The following is a 21,708-nucleotide window of genomic DNA, read 5'->3' as shown; positions in this document are numbered from 1 at the left end:
AAAATGAAAGACAAATAAGTGCTAGTGTGGATGTGGAGAAACTGGAACACTCATACATTGCTGGTGGAAATGTAAAATTGTATAGCTGCTTTGGAAAAACGTTTGGTAGTTCCTCAAAAATGTTAAACATAGAATTACCATATGACCCAGAAATTTCACTCATAGCTATATATTCAAGAGAATTGAAAGTACACATTCATATAAAAACTGGTGCACGAATACTCAATGCAGCCTTATTTATAACAGCCGAAAAGTGGAAACGAGCCAAATATTCCATTTATCAACTGACAAATGAATAAACAAAATGTGGTATAACCATACAATGGAATATTATTCAGCCATGAAAAGGAATGAGGTACTGTTCATGCTACGACATGGATGAATCTTGAAGACATTATGTTAAGTAAAAGTAACAAGCTGCAAAAGCATACCTAACTTGTATGATACCATGTATATGAAATGTCCAAAACAGGCAAATCAACAGAGACAGAAAGTGATTGCCAGGGAATGGGGGAAGGAGGAATCAGGGCTGACTGCCAATAGGTACTGAGTTTCTTTTGGGGGTTATGGAATTGTTCTGGAATTAGTGGTGATGATTGTACAACATAAAGAATACACCGAAAAAAAAAATCACTGAATTATATACTTACCAAAAATGGTAACTTTTCTGGTAAGTATGAATTACATTTCAATAAAAAAAACAAGGATTCCAGACAAGATGATTTGAGGTCCTTACCTACACTAATATTCTAGAAGTGCATAATTTACTTTCTGGTTATAAACTATGCTAGGGAAGAAAGATCATACCTGCAACATTCTTTTAAACTGTGAGGGGAGGCAAAATCTACAAGAATTATAATTATTTATTATTTAAATTATTTATATGAAGCCTGTATTGAACTTTAAAAAATGTTCTAAAAATTAAATGGACTTCTTTTTAAAAAATGTTTTGAAATGTGTATACCCTTTAAGCCAACAATCACAATTTTAGGAATTCATTTAAAATATATACCAACGAAAAGTACACTAGTATAGATACAAGTGGGTGTCCACCACAGCACTGTTCAGAATAGTAAAAAACCAGGTTACAATCTACATGGCTGCCAATAGGAAATTCCCTGGCGGTCCAGAGGTTAGGACTCAGCGCTCTCACTGCCAGGGCCCTGGATTCGATCCCTGGTTAGGGAACTAAGATCCCACAAGCCACTCAGCGTGGCCAAAACCAAAACAAAACAAAAAAACCACCACAACAAAAAAACTGGACACTCATTAAATGTCTGCCAATAGAGAGACAGTTAAATCAATTATATATATCCATATTATTGGGTACAACACAGAATGGGTTAAGAAGAATGAAGTCAATCTACACGTACAGACACAGAATGAACCCCATGATACATCGTTAAGTGAACGAAATATGTCACAAAGCAATTACAAGAAAGGTTCTGTCAACCTAGCACATGAAAACAGTTAAATAAACTTCATGCTATATTTGGAGTGTGTTAGGGTGGTTCAAATTAAAAATACAAACTGCCTGAAATAATGAGATTCCCTTTGGAGGACCTGGTGGCTCAATTAAAGTAAGCTCTCTTACAGACCAGTTAAAATTGAGGTCAACGTGCCTGAGGATGAGGTAAGTGCATGCCTCAGGCACCAGAATATCATGGATAAAGAAGTGGTCTTAAATACAAGCTCAAAATTGAATGTCAAATTTAATCACGGTTCATGGTTCTCCTGAGTAGGTATAATATGATTCCATTTTTATTTCTTTTCTATGAGAGTATGCACATACATGAAGAATGGGATTGGACAGAGAGGAAATTTTTCCTTTTTCCTTTCATATTACTGTCTCTTTATTTATTTATTTTTATACATTTATTTATTTTATTTATTTATTATTTTTGGTTGCATTGGGTCTTCATTGCTGCCGCAGGCTTTCTCTGATTGTGGAGAGCAGGGGCTACCCTTTGTTGTGCGTGCGGGCTTCTCATTGCAGTGGCTTCTCTTGTTGCGGAGCACGTGGGCTTCAGTAGCTGTGGCTCGCCCGCTCTAGAGCACAGGCTCAGTAGTTGTGGCAAACGGGCTTAGCTACTCCGCGGCGTGTGGGATCTTCCCGGACCAGGGCTCGAAGCCATGTCCCCTGCATTGGCAGGTGGATTCTTAACCACTGTGCCACCAAGGAAGCCCTACTGTCTCTTTATTTAACGAAAAACTTACATTACTTCTATAGTTAAAAAGAATTTAAAGGGCAGAGATCTAATAAATGAAATCAGCAAGGTTGCTGAATCAAGGACAATATACAAAAATTAATTGTATTTCTATATACCAACCATAAACAATTAGGAAATTTAAAACATAATATTGGGCTTCCCTCGTGGCGCAGTGGTTGAGAGTCCACCTGCCGATGCAGGGAACACGGGATTGTGCCCCGGTCTGGGAAGATCCCACATGCCGCGGAGCAGCCTAGGCCCATGAGCCATGGCCACTGAGCCTGCGCGTCCAGAGCCTGTGCTCCGCTACGGGAGAGGCCACAACAGTAAGAGGCCCGTGTACCGCAAAAAAAACCCCAAAAAAACAAAAAACCCATAATACCATCTATAATAGCAAAACCTAGGAATGAATCTAATGAAAGATGAACAAGACTTTTATGTCACTGAAAGACATACTGTGTTCATAATTTGGAAGATTCAACACTGGAATGTAATCTCAAAAGAACTCCTGGCAGGTACTTTTTTGCAGAAATATACAATATGACTTTGAAATTTATATGGAAATTCACAGGGCCAAGAATATTCAAGATAGTCATGAAGAAGAACAAAGCTGGAAACTTTTACTATTGAAAATCAAAACTTACTATAAAGCTACAATAATTAAGACAGTGTGGTATTGGTGCAATGGGATCAAACTAATCGATGGAACTGAAATGAGTCCAGGAGTAGACCTACACATATACAATTAGTTGATTTACAACACAGGAGATACTAAAGAGCAGAGGAAAAACAATGGTCTTTTCATCAATGATGTTGTATCACCTGGATAGTTCTATGGGAAGGAAATGAATCCTGACCCCTTCCTCACATCAACAACATCCACAAAATTCAACTCCAGGCAGACAGTAGACCTAAGCATGAATGGGCAAACAATAAAGCTGCTTACCAATGATACAAGGAAATACCTTAATGACCTTGGGGCAGCCAAGTAGTTTTTATATAGGACTAGCCATAAAAGGCAAAGCCTGGTGAATTATATTACACAAAGAACTTCTGATCATTAGAAAACAGCATTAAGTGAAAGGGCAAAAAGGCCAGCCATCAAGCAGAAGGTATTTGTAATACACATATCTGGCATTGGACTTACACTAGAACATATTTCTAAAACTCTTACCTAGTAATAAGAGAATGGCATAGACTAAAAAAAAGGCAAAAGACTTGAACAGGCACTTCACAAAAGATGAGATCCCAGTGGCCATGAGCATATGAAGAGGTGCTCAGGGACTTCCCTGGTGGTCCAGTGGTAAAGAATCCGCCTTCCGATGCAGGGGACGTGGGTTCGATCCCTGACCAGGGAACTGAGATCCCACGTGCCGCGGGGCAACTGAGCCTGCGTGCCACAACTGCGGAGCCCATGCACCACAACTAGAGAGAAGCCAGCGTGCCGCAACGAAAGATCCAGCATGCCACAACAAAGATCCCTTGCAACTAAGACCCGAAGCAGCCAAAAGTAAAAATAAATAAATAAATAATTTAAAAAAAAAAAAAAAAAAAAGAGGTGCTCAACCTCACTTGTCATTAAGGAAATGTAAATTAAAACCACAATAAGACACCACTACACACCCATTTCAATGGCTAAATTTACACAGATGGGGGAAAAAACAATAAATAAAAGACACCCAAACGAAATGGGACAATAATAAGAAGTTCTGCTGAGAATAAGGAGTAACTGGAACTCTCATGCCCTGCTGGTAGAGGTGTAAATTGCTACAAGCACTTTGGAAACCTGTTTATTAAACTATTTATTAAAGTTGAAGGTAGATCTTATGACTCAGCAACTTGATTCCTTGGCATTTAGTCATCAGAATGCATATATATGCTCAGCAAAAGGCATGTACAAGAATGTCATAGTAGCCCTATTTGTAATAGCCAAATGAAGACGATCAAAGACAACCCAAATGTCCATCAACGGTAAAATGGACAAATATATAATGGTATATTCATATAATATAATACCACACGTCAACAAAAGTGAATAAACTATCACCATATGTGATGACATGAGTGACTCACACAAAGATATGATTTACTCTATGATCCCATTTTTGTAAAGTTCAAGAAAAGACAAAACTTACCTATAGTGTTAGAAGTCAGGTGAGTGGCTACCTTTGGGGAGGGGCAGAAATTGAGAGGGGCCTGGAAGGGTCTTCTGGGGGTGTTGGTGATATTCTACTTTCTGATCTAGGTGACGACTTATGTATTCACTTTGTGAACACTCATTGAGCTATATATGCTCGAGATCTGCAGTGACGGGCAAATCTTCCTTTACATGCTCTCTCATTTTCAACAAATGGTGAGAGACCTCCGATTCTTAGGTGGAAAGAAAACCACTCGAGAGGCTGTATAAAATGCCCTGGAGAAATAGCCTAACACTTAATTTTCTAGGGCAGTACAAATAAACTTCCCAAGCTAAGTTCCTTAATTCCTGATTCAAAACATGGCTTTTCTCTGTAGAATCAGACTGAGTCACTAACAAATTCTTGCGCAGTGCAGTCACTCTTCCCCTTTTCATCTATTTGCAAAGAAATAACAGCCTGTACCAACCTCTCAAAAAACACTGAAAAATCTCAACTGCAACAGAAATAAAACCTGGGCCTATTTTCCAATTCGATTTCATTATAAAATAAGCATAGGCCAGGAATGTTAAACAGGGAAAAAGAAATTATTCCTAACACAAACCAAATTACTCTATCACTTTGATCTTTTTCATGTCAAAGTTTTTGCTCATATACATTTTTAACACGTTCCAACTGTGATTACACATAGAACTGTGTAGTCTATTTCTTCTTTCAACATTATGTCAGAGAATTTTCCAGACGGTTACATAACTTTTTAAAACCACTATTTTAAACAACTACATAATATCTTAACAAATGGATGTCCCACCATTTACTTAGCCCCAGTGCTGGGTATCTAGGTTTTTCTAATTTCTACTACTATAAACCACAATGTCATGGACTGCTTTTTTCAAGTTATCTTTTACTATACTTCAGATGATTTCCTTAGGCTGGATTCTCAGATTGAAGGGAATGAACATATTCGTAGCTCTAGATATACAGTCTTTGTCAACTATTTGGTTCTATTTTGAACTCACTGCTTATGTTTAAACAAAATCCTAATAAATTCTGGACACTTACTTAAGAATTAAAATCCCTTTATGTCCAAGATAACTTGAGGTGACTTACAAAATAAAGACACATAAAAAAGAAATAATAAAAAGAATGTAAGTGGACAAATACATATAACCAGCTGAACTGGGGGCTAGCAAACTACAGCCTATAGGCCAAATCTGGCCCACCATCTGTTTTTGTAAATAAAGTTAAATTGAATCGCAGTCATGCTCATTCATTTAAGCCTTGTCTATGTCTGCTTTCACGTGACAATGGCAGAGCTGAGCAGTTGTAACTCAGAGACTGGATGACCAACAAAGCCTAAAATATTTTCTCTCTGGATTTTACAGAAAAAGCTCACCAATCCCTGAACTAAACTTAACTGCAAAATTCCCCATCTATTCTGTTAAATCAACTTATGTTTCTGGCCAGGATAGAACAATGGTGACCTGATTTCACATCCACTAGAAACAAAAACAATAACAACAAAAGCAGACATGAACATGAAACGTGAATATAAAACAAAGGTTTTCAATACAGTGACCTTAGGAAATGGACAGGGATCAGCAAGGATATAGTACACTTGAACTATCTATCACCTGAACCTGACTGACATTTACAGAGCATGCCACCCAACAACAGCGGAATACATATTATTTTTAAGGACACACAGATCATTTACCAAGACAGACTGTATTTGAAGACATAAAACAAATCTCAATAAATTGAAAAGGATTCAAGTTATCCAAGGTATGTTCTCTGGCCACAGTGGAATTAAATTTGCAATCAGTAATACAGACATCTGGAAAACCCCTAAATATTTGGAAACGAAATCATATACTTCTAAATAACTCAGGGGTCAAAAAAAGAGAAATTAGCAAGTATTCTGAAGTGAATGGAAATGAAAATACAACATGCTTAGGGGAAATTTTATATATAAAATGCCAGTATTAAAAAAAGGAAAAAAGTTTCAAATCAGTGACTTCTGTTTCAACCTTAAGTAACTAAAAAAGAAAAGCAAATCAAACCCAAAGTAAACAGAAGAAAGGAAATAAAGATCAAAGTGAAATCAATGAAACAGAAAACAGAAAAATAGAGGAAGTCAATAATAGCTGGTTCTCTGAACAATAAAACTGACAGACCTCTAAGCAAACTGAGCAGGAAAAAGAGAGAAGACACAAATTACCACCATCAGAAATGAGACAGGGGACCCACCTTCAGATTCTACAAATAGAAAAGGAAAGTAAAGGAATATGATGAATAACTTTACACCTATAAATTCAATAACTTAGATGAAATTCCTTGAAAAAACAAAGCAGTAAAGTTCCTCTAAGAAGAAAGAGATAACCTATTTAGGTTATCTATTTAGCTCTATATGTATTAGAGAAATAGAAATTTTAGTTAAACAAACCTTCCTAAAGAGAAAACTCCAGGTCCAGATGGCTCCACTGGTGAATTCCACCAAATATTTAACAAAAAAATAATATCAATACTACACAAACTCTGGGGACTTCCCTGGTGGCACAGTGGTTAAGAATCCACCTGCCAATGTAGGGTACACGGGTTCGAGTCCTGGTCCGGGAAGGTCCCACATGCCGTGAAGCAACTAAGCCCGCAAGCCACAACTACTGAGCCTGCACTCTAGAGCCCGTGAGCCACAACTACTGAGCCTACGTGCCACAACTACCGAAGCCCGCGTGCCTAGAGCCTGTGCTCCGTAGCAAGAGAAGCCACTGCAATGAGAAGCCCGTGCACCGCAACGAAGAGTAGCCCTCGATCGCCGCAACTAGAGAAAGCCCATGCGCAGCAGTGAAGACCCAACGCAGGCAAAAATAAATTTATTTAAAAAAAAATACTATACAAACTCTTACAGAAAACGGAAGAAGAGTAAATACTTCCCAACTCATCCTATGAAGCCAATGTTACCCTGATACCAAAACCAGGCAAACATGACAAGAAAACCACCTATCAAAATCCCTCATGTACACAGAGGCAAAAAATTCTACACAAAAGTTTAGCAAGTACTACCTCCTAACCAAGTAAGGTTTATCTCAGGAATACAAGTTGGCTCAGTAACTGAAAAGCAGTCAAGTCCCAGGTCCACAGATTTAAAGAACTGCAGAGCTGGGAGAGACCTCAGGGCTCATCAACCTGAACCCTTTTGTTTTACAAATGAAGAGCTGAGGCTGACAGAGCCAAGGTCACATAACTGATTAAGTACAGTATGATGGTCTGGGTGTTAGAAAGTCCTGGGTTTGAATCCCAACTCTGGCTCCTACGGACTTGGGCATGTAACAGCTTCTCCGAAGTTCATTATCCTCGTCTGCTAAATGGTGATAATGATGGCTTCTGCATCGCAGGTTGGTTGTGAGGGTTAAGTAAGATAACATATTTGAAGCACTCCCAACAAACCTTAACTACTGCTACCATCAGCACCACTGCCTATTACCACCATATCTGGCTTCTGAGGACACGGAGTTTAAGTTATGAGCAAAGGACAGAAACTATGCAGCTTACGCTTAGCAGACACGCCCTTGAAACCATCTATACCCAAAAACCCCATCAAAGAGAGAGTCAGACTATTGTTCGATTTGCCATTTCTGTTTCTGGCCTGGGCTCTCCTGGGAACCAAAACCTCTTTACTGAGTGGCCTGTTTCCTTGTTTTATAGCCACCATTTGTTTTCTCCCAATTACCTGCTTTCCTGTCCACAGCGGACAGGGCTTCAGGATGGCAGGAGGAAAGAGCTTCACACGTCCCACTCTGTCTGTGAGTCCTCGGTACACCAGCTCCATATACTGCTCCCGGCTGAAAAAGCAGCCTCGAATGGTCATGTTTGCACCCGAAACCATGTGATCTTGGATCAGCCCTGCCAATGGCTGGCCATCCTACAAACCAAAACAGATAAGAGGAGAACAAAGAAAAAACTGAAGTCGCATTCTAATTCCTAATCCTGTGCTTGGGAGCTGCCCGCTAGCAACAGCCCTCCTTCACGTCCCCGTACTGTCCTGTCTCTGAGCCGCACCAGGCCGGTGCTTGGGCTTCCCATCTTGAGAGCAAACTGCCTACCAGAGCACATGACCAGGGCTTCCTGATCAGCTCCCACCTTTGCCTTTTGCCCACTGTTCTGTATCAAAACTGCTGCAAATTCATCCAGCCCCCCTAGCCTTCTCTCCATAATCCTATCTGTTTCTAGTTACTCCAGCATATTTCTGGCATTTATGCATAAATTTGGTCTGGCTGCTGTTAGCTGTGTCCTTGTTTTTATATTTTGGTTTTACGCTTTGGTATTTTTCACACATTTCTGGCCTGGTTCTCCTCTAAATCAGTCATCCATTCAACAAATATTTATTGAGAGCCTACTGTATGCCTAGGCACTGGGTTAGACCTTTCATCTACTCCAGTGGCCCAAGCAGACACGATCCTTCATGATGAGAAAGAGCTAGACAGTAAACAAATGACTGGACAGATACATTATCACAAAGAGTTTTAAATACGGGAGGAAAATAACAGGATGGGTCATCACATAGATTTGGGGTGAGGAGGTTGGTCAGGAATGGTCTCTCTGAGGGGCAGTATTGCAGCTTGGCCTGAGGCGTGACTTGGAGTGGGCCAGCGCAGGGAGGGTGGGGTTCGGGCAGAGGTTCCTCAAGAGGGTTGTGGAGGGCTTTGACGTGTGTGACTGCAGAAGGAAAGAATGCCTGCTGTCAGCGTCTCTTCATAATGCAGCACGTATTCATGGTAGGCTGTTATTTACCAGATGTCAAAACAAGGGCCTTTATAAAAGCCCCAGTTGGGTGGGTACATTCATCTTTCCACAGCCTTTCTGATCCCTAGTCTCCTGCACCCTATCTGCAGGTCTGCATTCATGGCAACATAAGGCACACTAAAGTAAAAATAGCTGCGCCCACTGACATTCTCTAAGAAGCAGTTTTTGCAACCTTTTCAATGTTTATGGGAACTTGAGAAATACCTGCGCCTCGGATCTACAGATTGTTATCATTTGCTTATTTGTTAAATACTGTCCAATATTATGTCCATGTTTCATAACTAAGGAACTCACAAATGCAGCCACGGAGAAGCGCCAGGAATGTAACCACATGCACTAATTCAAAGGATAAAAAGGATGCTTGTTAAACAGTCTCAATACTGTGGCAACGGGCTTTACGTCAACTCAAAGATAATTATTACAGATGAGCTGAATAGGTGGTGCAGACGGAAGGCAAGATCAGATGGGGCACGCGGCCCTTCTTACGAAGGCTCTGAGTTATGAACATGATTAAAAAATCACACTCTGTGTCTTGTTCCAAAGACAAGGTCTTATTTTGCTTAGAGGAAAAACCCAAAACAGTATTAGGCATTTGACTCATCCCACAGTCTTTGGGGGCAGATATAGATTTTCCCTTTTGCTTTTTTCCTTTAAAGAACATAATTGTAAGTTATGGGATCTAGTCAGTGCCTTCTCTTTCCATCCAGACTTTTCCATGACTAAAAAATTACCTTAATGGCTAAATTGCTTTCAATGCAATAATCATGAATTCTAGGGAGGAATACTGATTAAAGCAATTTACTAAGGGTCTACTTATAATTCTGAATTTCCTAAATCTGCTTAGGATCAGAAAGACCATCTCTGAATCAAAAACCCAGGTAATTGTCAGCTATCCTATTCCACCTAATATCACAGCAAAATGACATTACAATTGATGTCTTTGGTCAGGATGCTTTGAGAATTGGGGTATTCTGTGACTTGAATTTCGTAGCTAAGTCAAAGTCTGGAAACTATGTCTCAAGCCTTGTTAAAAAAACTTCCATGAAGCATTGGCCCTCAATAGATACAACAAACAGAAGAAAAAAAAAGAATCCACAGAGAAACATGTAAATGAAAAGTGTAACTGTTTTCTTGGAAAAGAAACAGCTAAAGTTCCATTCCTCTCCTATTTTAAGTAAGAAGACAACCTCCAAACCTATTAAACACATATAACCAACAATAAAATGAACTTAAATCGGGTACTATGGTTAGTCAAGGAAGAGAACCTAGAAATAGAGAAGAAACAGAATAATGAACAAAGGGAAACAGAAGCAAAGGGAAATAAAGACACGCCAAAAAAAATTACCCAAAAATGGCTTAGGAAAACCAGCTCTTGTCCTTTTAGGACTTTGCCAACAAAGTACATGTTTCATTTTTATAACCATTAGCAAAAAAATAACGATTCCACCTCGGCATTCACACTGAGGACTAAACAAAAATTTATCAAGAATTGAAAGCTCTTTACCTCTGACAAAAGAAATTGTCTGAGGGAATTCCCTGGCGGTCCAGTGGTTAGGACTCTGCATTTTCACTGCTGAGGACGCGGGTTCAACCCCTGGTTGGGGAACTAAGATCCCCACAAACCGCACAGAATGGCCAAAAAAAAAAAAAATTGTCTGAAAGTAAAGTGAACCCTCAGGTCATCCCCTAGAAGTGTCATTTTTTGTTTTTACTCTTTAAGAATTTAGTTTACTGACGTAAGCTTATTGATCTGTGTTCTCCCTGTCTCCTGACCTAAACCTCATAGGCAGGTGAGCATATGATGAAGCACATCTGGATCTTACATAGTCCAGCCCTGCGCAGGTCATGCCGTAAGCAATGAGGTCGCCTGTTCTACCTTAGCCAATCAAAATCAAGTATAGCACATTCAAATTCATTGGCCTGAGAACTTCGGAGCACCCCGACTCCCCACGCGGCTGAAGTCCAGAGGTCACTCTGCCGGCAAAAAATGAACCATCTGCTGCCCGCTGGTAGTATCCCCTGTGGTGAAATGTGACACTCCCTTTAGAGAGCCAGACGGCCGGTTCAGTCCTGGGAGCCACTCACTGCCACGTGCCCTCAGCCAGGCCCAGCCTCGCCTGTCAGCGGGGCTAATCACACACGAGGCTGAGCGCACAGGCTTGCGGGGCCAGCGGTGCTGGGTTCAAGTCCCAGCTTCGTCACTGGCTGGCAAGTCACTCACCGGTGTTTCCTCATCTGAAAATTGCACCCACCGCCTAAGGCTGTCGTGAGGACTAAGTGAGAATGTTTGCCAACTGCTCAGAGCAGTGCCTGAGGCACAGGGAGCCCTCAGCAGACGGTGGCAAAGCCACCACCGTCACAGCTACCACGGATATGACTTACCTAAAAAGACAAAAAGCCAATTTTCAAGTTAATCAAATTATTTCCTTCTAATTATTTCTTCTTTTTCTTCTAATTATTAGTAAAATCATTACTAATTGCTAGTAAAATTATTAGTAGAAATTAACCAAATTATTTCTTCTAATTTCCGGGGGACCTGAGTGGGCCCCTAAACCCCTCCTGCCTATTGTCAGCCCCTTCACTCGTCAACAGCCAGCTAAGGTGGGTGGAGAAGGGAAAGAGAGTTATATTCAAATAACTGGGTCCAGGATGAAGCCACAGTCGTGTGTCTGGTAGGCAACGAGGCTGGGACGCTCGGACCCTGGCCACCTGCCTGATTCCCCAGGTGGGACTTGACGGGGGAAGAGGAGTTCCCAGGAGGAGAGGTTACTCATCGATGAGGGACATCTCCGAGCAGCCTCTGGTGCTTCCTGGGTGCAGAGGTCTCCCTCTCTTCTGTGGAAGGGCAGCAGGACCCGCACAGCGGAGAAGAACAAGCCACAAGGCTCTGGGAGTTCCTGGCCCTTCCTCCTCCTCGGCTCTGTGCCCTTTGGTAAGTTACACCATTTTCTTTTGCTGTACTGCGTTGCATGTGGGATCTTAGTTCCCCGACCAGAGATGCAAGCTGCGCCTGTTGCAATGCAAGCAAGGAGTCTTAACCACTGGACCGACAGGGAATTCCCTACACCGTTTCTTCATGTGTGAATGTGGACGTTAGCAGTACCTACCCCAAGGAGTGTGGGGAGGAAGAAAGGAGAGGCCTCCAACGTGCTTTGTAGTGTCTGACACTGACAAAGTGTTTGGCAAACGGTAGCCATAGCTCTTGATTATTATTACTACTCCACACTGCGGCCCAAATGAACGATGTATCATTGTGAATCACTGTGACGCAAACGGCTCATAAAGGAAGGGGTTCACAGAGGAGATTCCTCATGGGCTGGAGGGGAATTTCATCTGGACCCTTGGGGTTACGTTGTCTCTTAAAACTCCTGCTTGTCCAGACTCAAAGGATCAGAGTCATCTGTGGACCTCGGGGACCCTCACAGCTGGGATGCTAATGCTTGCCAGAGGCTAATAAGTTGTAGAATCCAAACAGACTGGAAGACAAGACCTATTATGCAGCTACTAGCCTCAGCGTTCTGGGATGACTGTTACAACTTCTTTCCTGCCACCTTAAGGGGCAGCAAGAGAGAACCCTTTCCCTGCCTCTAGCCACTAGAGAACTGAAGATCCCACCCGGAAGAAGCCAAGACCTTCTGTTCCACATGCCCCTGCCCTAGAGCCACCCACTGACTCCAGGAGCTGGCAAGGGCCCGGACCTGGACTGCCAAGTTGTGCTGGCGATGACCATGGAACCGCCTCAAGGTCAGACCTACCTTGGGAACAAGGTACTGCTGATCTGTGCAGGCCAGGACGTAGGCCTCGGCCCGGCCCAGTTCACTCTGAGGGAAGTGGGCGTTCATCTCGTCTCCATCAAAGTCGGCGTTGTAGGCCTTGCAGTTGGCATAGTGGAGCCGCAGGACTTTCTCCTCGGGCAGGATGCGGGCGCGATGCGCCTGGATGGAGGGCCTGTGCAGGGTGGGCTGTCGGTTCAGGAGGAGAATGTCCCCATTCTTCACGTGCCGGCACACCTGGGGGCACAGGAGAGAACAGGGTGAGCAGCAGCGACTTCGGCAACATCGCTACTATTCCAAGGGCTCACCTTGGCCTGGGCTGAGTGTGCCTTCTGTCTGTCTCAGAAGGTTTTATTCAACTAAATAAAAGGAGAACTTTTAGTCTGGATTGAAACCCTAGAAATCTTTGAGAAATAGCTACTAAGCCCCTCTGGTACTCTGAGAAACAGCTGCTAGCCCAGCAGAGTCCTGTCCTGGCTCTGGGCACAGAGGCATATGCCAATGAGGCTACAGGCTCCTGTCCAGTAATCTCTGTCTTCTTCAGAGATGCACAACCTTTCCGGAGTTTGAATTCCTCTGCGAATTAATCTGAAGAAAGAAAGAGACACATCTGAAGACAGCGTATCTACATATAACCATAAAACTCCTGGTCTGCCAGATCTAGAAGGATCTGGCAGACCTCTAGAATCCCCGCCAGGGCCACATCTGTGTACGTTATTCGAAACATGAATTCCACGTTTTAGAAATACTTGCCCAACCTCATCCAGCAGAGCCAGGACTGAAACACAGGGTTCCTGATTCCCAGTTCAATGCTCTCTGCAAATGTTTTATTGCACTTAAAAATTAATAATAAGTTTAAATTGCATGGTCTTCTGGGAAAGCAATTTCACAACAGATTTTAAAACTTATTTCCTTTTGTCAACGCAAGGTTCTAAGAATGTGCATGTTTATGCAGCAGTGTTAACAGTGGCAAGAACTGGGAAAAACCTGGCTGCCCCACAGAATGGGCATTGGTGGCTAAATCATGGTAGGTACTATGGAATATTATGTAATGATGAAAAAGGATGACTTAACCCTATAATAGTCCTAAAGCGACAGCAATAATGTATTCCAGTAAAAGAAAAACAATCCAGGTGCCATCTAAGGTGACAGGATGAGGCAATTTAAAACCCAACCCAGGGGCCTCCCCTGGCAGTCCAGTGGTTAAAAGACTCCAGGCTTTCAGTGCAGGGTGCGTGGGTCCTTAGCGAACTAAGATCCCACATGCCACGCAGCACAGCCAAAAAATAAATAAATAAAACCCAACCCAACTCTACGGGTTTATATACACGAGGGAAAAGGGCACTTAGATCCTCAGTGAGCTGTTTCTATGCTCTCCTTGAGGCAGGGACACACGGGAGGAAGAGTAAGGCACAGATCATCACCTTTACCTTTATATGTCTTAGTGATGTTCGTGTTACAACGAGCGTGTACTACTTCTATGAAATTTCTTTAAAAGATCTTCAACTATTTCTAAAGAAAGCAAGAAAAACTGCACAAGTGATGCTTACTGTGGGGGAAAGCACAGAAAATACAGACAAACTTAAAGAAGAGAATGAAAACCACAAGTAACTTTACTCCTTAAAGACAACCAACGCTCACGCTTTTTTGTTCCTTACCAATATCAATATGCCACTGGTCACATCCCCCTGACAGAACACCTCCTCCCACAAAGCTGACCTTAGTATAAGGCCCTTAATCTTACGCTATATTAATTACTGAGCTTCCCAAATGATGAACAGAGACGCCACTTTAAAAAACAAATGCAGGGTTCCCTGGTGGCACAGTGGCTGAGAGTCCGCCTGCCGATGCAGGAGACATGGGTTCGTGCCCCGGTCTGGGAAGATCCCACATGCCGCAGAGCGGCTGGGCCCGTGAGCCATGGCCGCTGAGCCTGCGTGTCCGAAGCCTGTGCTCCGCAACGGGAGAGGCCACAACAGTGAGAGGCCCACATACCGCAAAAAAAACCCCAAAAAACAAAAAAAAACCAAATGCATTGGAATTCCCTGGCGGTCCAGCGGTTAGGACTCCACGCTCTCACTGCGGGGGTCTGGGTTCAAGCCCTGGTCGGGGAACTAAGACCCCACAAGCCTTGCGGCACGGCCAAAAATTTTTTTAAAATAATAAAATAAAAATAAAAAAACAAATGCATGAGGCAACTGCTACCCCAATCATTTTGCAGGCTGCCCTTAGCAGCCCAGAGGAATTGTGGAGACTCAGTGAGGCCTCCCCCCATCCCAAGTCTCCCCTAAATTATCCAGCAGATAACCGGTTGGGGGGAAACAAATTACTCCAAGTCTGGTTTCTTCTTATGTCGTCCACATTATAAAGTTGTATCAGAAAGCTGGCTACAGAAAGAGGCTAGAGGTCAACAAGAGATGCTCCCCACCCACCTCCCCGCATCCCTGTTCGGCTGGGCTGACAGTGTCCCCCAACTCAGGGAAGCAGGGAGCACACCCCTCAAATTCTAAAAGGCAGTCCTAAAAGCAGCTAGCGGGGAGGCAGTCTCTCTGCTCCCAAGGAATTCAAACCCGTCCTCCCCCTACCCCCATGTCCGTGTTTCCAAGGAGACCTGGATTCTGAGGATTCCCAGGAGTGGCTGCCTAGGGCACGTCACGGAGCCTGAACTGACTTTCAAGGTCTATTTCTTTAGCTTCTCAAGGAAGAAACTGCTGGGACCTGTGGCTTGGGTCCCGAACCCTGGGCTCGCCTCGGATCTGAGTCTCGAAAATTCGAGACATCCTCCAGCGTAAGCAAACCCCACAGCTGGGAAGGCTCGCAGGCCCGGCCAGCAGTCACCAGCCAATCCAAACAGAAGCCCTGGAGCACAGGGTGCTCCCCTCGCCAACCCAAACCTGAGGCCCTTCCTTTCTCTTGTCTCTAAATAAATACCGCAGCGAAAATTAGTGTGCCCCAGTGCCCGGGTCAGAGTTCCCAGGGGCAGAGCCGGAGCCAAAGAGCTGCTCCTGGCTGACTGCTGGGCCGGGAAATGAGGCTTGACCATCCTGGCCACTTTCTACTCCATTTACCAGGCCCAGGAGAAGGGGCAGAGACTTCACCGCCCCCAGGGGAAATGGCTTCTTCCACTCCCCCGTCCCCCTTCTCATCTAACTTGCAGTTTGTCCTTTCCTGGACCTGGGTCTGTCCCTCCCAGTCACGTCACCCGGCCCTTTGGCCCAGGTCATGATCTAATGTGTTCCATAGGAATACATTAACCAAAAAATTACTTTACAAATGAATTGTAAATGCACACATATCTGACTACATATATAAACATTACATATGGCATCATTGAGATTTTTGGAAACTAAAGATAATCACCTTTAGACCCCAGGTCCCAATATAAGGACCACTTATGTTTCATAAGTTCCCTTCCTGTCTTTGCCCCAGGGCCACATCCTCAGGTCAAATGTGGCCCTCACACCTCAGAGCCTCCTGCATCTCATCCTGGACCCGTCCAGTCCACAGGTATTTCCCAAGTGCCTCCTACATGCTGGGTGCTGGGGAGAGTACGGGGCCGAACACCCTGCCCTGTCCTCATGGGGTTTAGGAACTTGAGGTCAGTCAGATGGGGGTACCTGGAGTGACAACATAACGCAATGAGGGTTGGGGGGGTGAGGTGGGACACACCGTGGGGGGGACCCCATTCACGTTGTAAAAGTGGCAAACTGCAGGCCACCTGCTTTTGCAACTAGAGTTTTTTGGAACACAGCCGTATCCATTCACTTTGTACTGCCGTGGCGGCTTTCACGCTACACAGGCGGGGCTGAGCAGCTCCAACAGAGACCGTGTGGCCCGTAAAGCCTAAGATATTTACTATCTGGCCCTTGGTTGAAAAAGGCTGTGGACCCCTGCCCTAGAGGAACGAAGGCTTTGCAGAAGGACGAGTGGGCCACGGCTGGGGAGTGTCGGGGAGGACAGAGTACTCCCGGCAGGAATGGCAAGTTCAAGGCCTGAAGGGGAGAAAGAGGCCCACATCGATGGGACGCCGAGAGGTGGGGCTGGGAGACGAGGCAGGGACAGTGTGCTTGGGATGTGAACTTAGGCTGGGGGACAGGCCACTGGGCCAACCTCACTCAATCTCCCGGCTGCTGAGAACTCATTCCGTCGCTTCCCACGAGCTGACCTGAGTGTGCAGTGAGGCCAACCTGCCCTCTCCTAAGCCCACCCCCAGCCCCACAGACGCAACAAGGCCACGGGAAGGAAGCTCCCCTGCGCGTCTGCCCATCCTCACTCCCCACTAATGTCAGAAACCCCCGTATCATTTTGCTTTTGCTCCAGTCATAGATGAAGCTACTGCTTCGCTGCCTCATCACAAAGGCCCTGAAGCCCAGCTCCCCCCACTTTGTTCAAACGGCTCTCCTGGGTCACACGTGACCTTCATGTGGACAAATCTGCATCTTCCTTCCGTTTCCTCACTCTTCTTAAACTTCATATTTAACTCCACAAACACCTACTAAGTGCCTCTGGGAGATGCAAACATACTCTGGGGCTGGTCTTGACCGGGAAGAACCCCCCCCCAGCGCAGGTGGGAGACAGATGCAGATACCGAGAGCGAGCCCTCTCTCCCTCGGCGTCCTCCCCTACCTGCCTCCTGCTTCCACAGGGGCCCGCATTGCATTTTCTCTCTGTTGTACTTTGTGCTCAAAGAGTTTAACGCTGATAATTTCATTTCTTCTTTTTTTTTTTTTTTTTTTTGACTGCACCACGTGACTTGCGGGATCTTAGTTTCCCGACTAGGGATGGAACCCGTGCCCCCCTGCAGTAGAAGCTTGGAGTCCTGACCCCTGGACTGGCAGGGAATTCCTGATGATTTCTTTTCTTAACTCTATGCCCCCCTAACCTAAGTGCCACATTTCTACCTTTTACGGGAGACTAGCTAGCCCTTAGATTCTCCACCATGACCTCAGTTCAGAAGGACCCAGACACACCTCCTTCCAGGGCACTGGAAACCACGCTTCCTTCTCACCTTCTCTCTTTTACAGCCCTGACACTCAGCCTACAGCCAAGCCCCCCTACTTCAAGGTCCCCTTGAAACACACCCTGCTTTCACCCTCGGTTCCCCTGCAGCCCCGGGCTGGCCCTCAACTGCCTCCTGGTGACTCCAACCTCGCCCTGCACTCCCACCCTGCCCACAGCCCTCTTTGCTTCTCCAGCTTCATGTGGGTAAAGTCACCATCCCTCGTCGCTGTTCCCTTGTGTCCACCACGCCACTCAGCAGCGGTGACACATTTATGGTCTCATTCCCTGGGGGTGCTCCTACCAGGCCGTCCACCCCGAGACAGCAGGATCTCATCCACGGTGGCTGGCAGACTACCTGACCCCACTCTGCTCTCTTCTCTCAATTTTTTCTCCAAAATGTCCTACTGTGAGACTGTTTCACATGCTCGACTTGAGTTAGTAGGAAGATTACCAGTGTTTGCCTTGCTTCACCATAAATTATGAAAAACACACCTTGATTTCTCCTGCATCTTTCTCACAGCTCCTAGCAAAACACTAGGCACTTAAAAATGGCAGAATAATCCCGTGAGCCTGAACACAAACCTCACTTAATGCACGAGAAAAAAAACAAAACAGGTGATTAGATTTGCGTCTGCATGTGCCCCCTGCCACCAAACCAGAAAACGCATGGCCTGTTCCTGCTTGACCTCGGGACAGCGGTGAGATGGAGAGGAAGTAACAGGACAGGACGCGGTGAAGAGCAGCGGGGACCAATGGTCACCGTGACGAGGCTTCCTCTCCCGCTCTGTCCTCCAACCAAAGTTCCTTCAAGGACCAGTGGTCCTCTGTAGAGCTCAAACCCACTAAAGAGAAGACCTAGTCGGCCACTGGGTCTGGATGTGTCAGAGGGCAAGAGGAGGTCTAACAAGCGCGCAAGTGGGTGCGGGAGACACACTCTCAGTCATCCTCTGACTCTGGGCAGTCACCATAAATTAATCCCAAATCCAGTCCATTTCACTCTAGCAACTTCCGCCACTGTTGCCTGGTTAGCCGTTATTTGCTATACCCCTCCCAGCAGGAATGGTTATTATTTGACACAGACACAAGTGATGTCACCCACCCATCTGTCCTCAGCAGACATTGCTAATCCATCATATACTCTTTCTGGTGAAGCCCAGATAAAGCCTCAGGATCCCTTATCACAGTACTACAGGCAAGAACTAGCAGTCCCCCGGAAGTGAAGTATCAGATGAAACCTGTCAGTTTTCAGTTATCAGACACAGAATGTTCCCTTCCTTTAGGGCAGTTCTCAAACTTCAGCATGCAGAGGAATCCTCTGCAGAGCTTCTTACTATACAGATTCCTAGGTTCCATTCCCAGAGAGACTAATTCAGGGGTGGGGGGAGGGAGAGGGGAAGGAACGAATGTGCATTTCCTACCAGCCCCAGGGGTACTGCTGCTCGGAGGACCACCCTTTGAGCAGCCCTGTTCAAGGGCAGCAAATCACAACAGAGTTATAATTAAAGAGCGTTTTTCAAGCCCCGACATGTACCCAGAATTGCGCTGCATGCATGGGATGGCCAAATGGAGTTTTATTCATGGTGTTCAGGCCCTAGGGAACACCCACATCTGGGGGCAGCTTCCCCTGGGGGTGGGGGGGCGGGGAGAGGGAAGGGGAGGCAGGAACTGCTCTCACAGCACTCCTGCATGTGCGCTCACTGAGGCCACAGCTGACAGCCGGCAGTCATGGGGAGCCAACAGCAGGTGGCCGAGCCCCTGACCAAATCTGCCCATTACTCACAATTTTTGTCCCCTGGGGCTTAGGTGCCCCCATGGCTGGTGTCAGGAGCTGTTTGGCCACAGCCTCCCGCTGGGTTAGGTTCGAGGCACTCAGGGCCGTGCGGCTACCATCCTCATTGATGACCATGGAGGCTCCTGGGTGCACACTGGGGCCGTTGATGACCGCCTGCCTCAGTTCCTGAACGTTCCAGGGGGTGACTGGCTGAGGGTAGGTCAGCTTTGTGGCAAACACCTGGAAACAAGGAGTGGATGTGAAAATTCAGGGTGGGCAGAAAGGTTACACGGACCCCCAGATCCGACTCAACAGGCTGTGTTACTTTTTCCCTAAGATGCAAAGGTACTCTCTGAGCCAAGAAGGTCGTCCTTCAGCAAGTAAAGCAGCATCCTCCCTGTGTTTTCCACATTTTTGCAGACCCGCTCCCTTAAGGAAAGAGATTGGGTCTCCTTTTCTAGCAGAGTCTGCTCGAAGAGAGTAATCTGAGTGTTGCAGTTTACGCAGAATTTTTTTTAACCCATTTAAAAATTTCACCATTTCCTGGTCTGCCAATAACACTCATTTAGTCCCAAAAGACAGAAAATAGCATGGAACGCTAGCTTGAGAGAGACAGCAGATACCCACCCTCAAGTACCATTTTCTCCCGCCAACACTTCCCCCATGCCTCCAGCAGCCATCTCTAATTGAAGGTGGCCCATGCCCTGAGCCCAGCCATGCCATTCAAATCTCTTTACTTGCCCTGAGATGAAACTGATTTGGTCTCCTGATACATGAGAAAACCCAGTGCTCCATTTGATACACCGGACCTGCACCACACTCCAAGAAAAATGAATTCCCTGGTTAAGCGAGTTCTGAGCTACTGAATATTAAAACCCTTTGATGCTTCAAAAGGCACATATAAGTACATGAGCAACTCTGAGAAGTCCCAGGTAAAGGAACTTGCTAAATGCTGGCCAGGTCTCGACGTGAGTGGCTCTGTGTGAGAGGCCCTCCCCGCCCCGTGGCCCACTCCACTTCTGCCAATGCACTGACCACTGCCTGACAGAGTGTACATGTACAGACTGTGCCCGACTTAGGATTTTGGGGGCTTTACGATGGTGCAAAAGCAACACGTGTTCAGTAGAAATTGTACTCCCCATTTTGAACTTAGGTCTCTTCCTGGGCTACGAAACGTTGTATGATACTCTCCTGAAGCAGGGCGGGGCAGCAAGCTGCAGCTGGCAGTCAGCCCCGTGATCACGAGGGTAAATAACCCATACACTCAGAGCCGTCCTGTTGTTCACTTTCAGGACAGTATTCAATAACTTAACAAGGGATATTCAACACTTTATTGAACATTATAAAATAGGCTTTGCATTAGATGATTTTGCCCAACTGTGGGCTAACATAAGTGTTCTGAGCACATTTAAGGTAGGTTAGACCTAAGCTATGCTGTTCAGTAGGTTAGGTCCGTTAAATGCATTTTCGACCCATGGCATTTTCAACTTACGATGGGGTTTACAGGGATACAACCCCATCATAAGTTGAGGAAGATCTATACTTGTGTATCTGTTGATGCGTCTCCACTGCTGTAATGTAAGCCTCACAGGGGACATGCTAAGTCTGTCTGGTTCCCTGCTGGGTCTCTAGCTTACTTCCCAGACTTTGCCTCCTCTGCTTCTGTTAACACCTGTCCACAATGCTAGATGAGAAGGGCGTGCCACAAGGAACCAAGAGGCAGTTCACACACTCTGCTCCTCATGGCTATTCTGCAAGTAATACCCCAGGCCACCATGGCCCTGAGGCTTGGGGCAGGCTGGAGATAGGCAGAGGGGGAAATTCAGAGTCCCTCCATTACCAAATGAACCCAGATCCAAGAAAGAGAGGACCTTTGAAGGTGGAAAAAGGAGCAACACTAAAGGTCCCTCCCACAGCCGGGGACCCTGGAGGCACCATGAGGCCAAAGCCAAAAGGGGCAGCCCCTGCCCTCTGTCCAAAGAGAGCAACGAACAGGTCTCCTCCCAGGGCCTCGG

At 45.4% G+C, this 21,708-nt stretch overlaps 1 protein-coding gene across 1 annotated transcript in view; it reads right to left on the bottom strand.

Annotated features, from left to right (window-relative positions):
• POLR1A (RNA polymerase I subunit A) overlaps positions 1 to 21,708 on the bottom strand; it is a 75,326-nt gene that overhangs the window by 30,157 nt on the left and 23,461 nt on the right. The window contains exons 12-14 of the mRNA XM_065890976.1: positions 19,703 to 19,933; positions 12,904 to 13,158; positions 8,076 to 8,267 (exon numbers count right to left, since the gene is read on the bottom strand). Coding sequence (XP_065747048.1) covers positions 8,076 to 8,267; positions 12,904 to 13,158; positions 19,703 to 19,933 — 678 coding nt within the window. The remainder of the gene's footprint in view (positions 1 to 8,075; positions 8,268 to 12,903; positions 13,159 to 19,702; positions 19,934 to 21,708) is intronic.

This window comes from Phocoena phocoena, chromosome 14 (assembly GCF_963924675.1).
Source record: "Phocoena phocoena chromosome 14, mPhoPho1.1, whole genome shotgun sequence".
NCBI classification, from domain to species: domain Eukaryota; kingdom Metazoa; phylum Chordata; class Mammalia; order Artiodactyla; family Phocoenidae; genus Phocoena; species Phocoena phocoena.
This window is presented reverse-complemented; position numbering and strand designations above follow the sequence as displayed.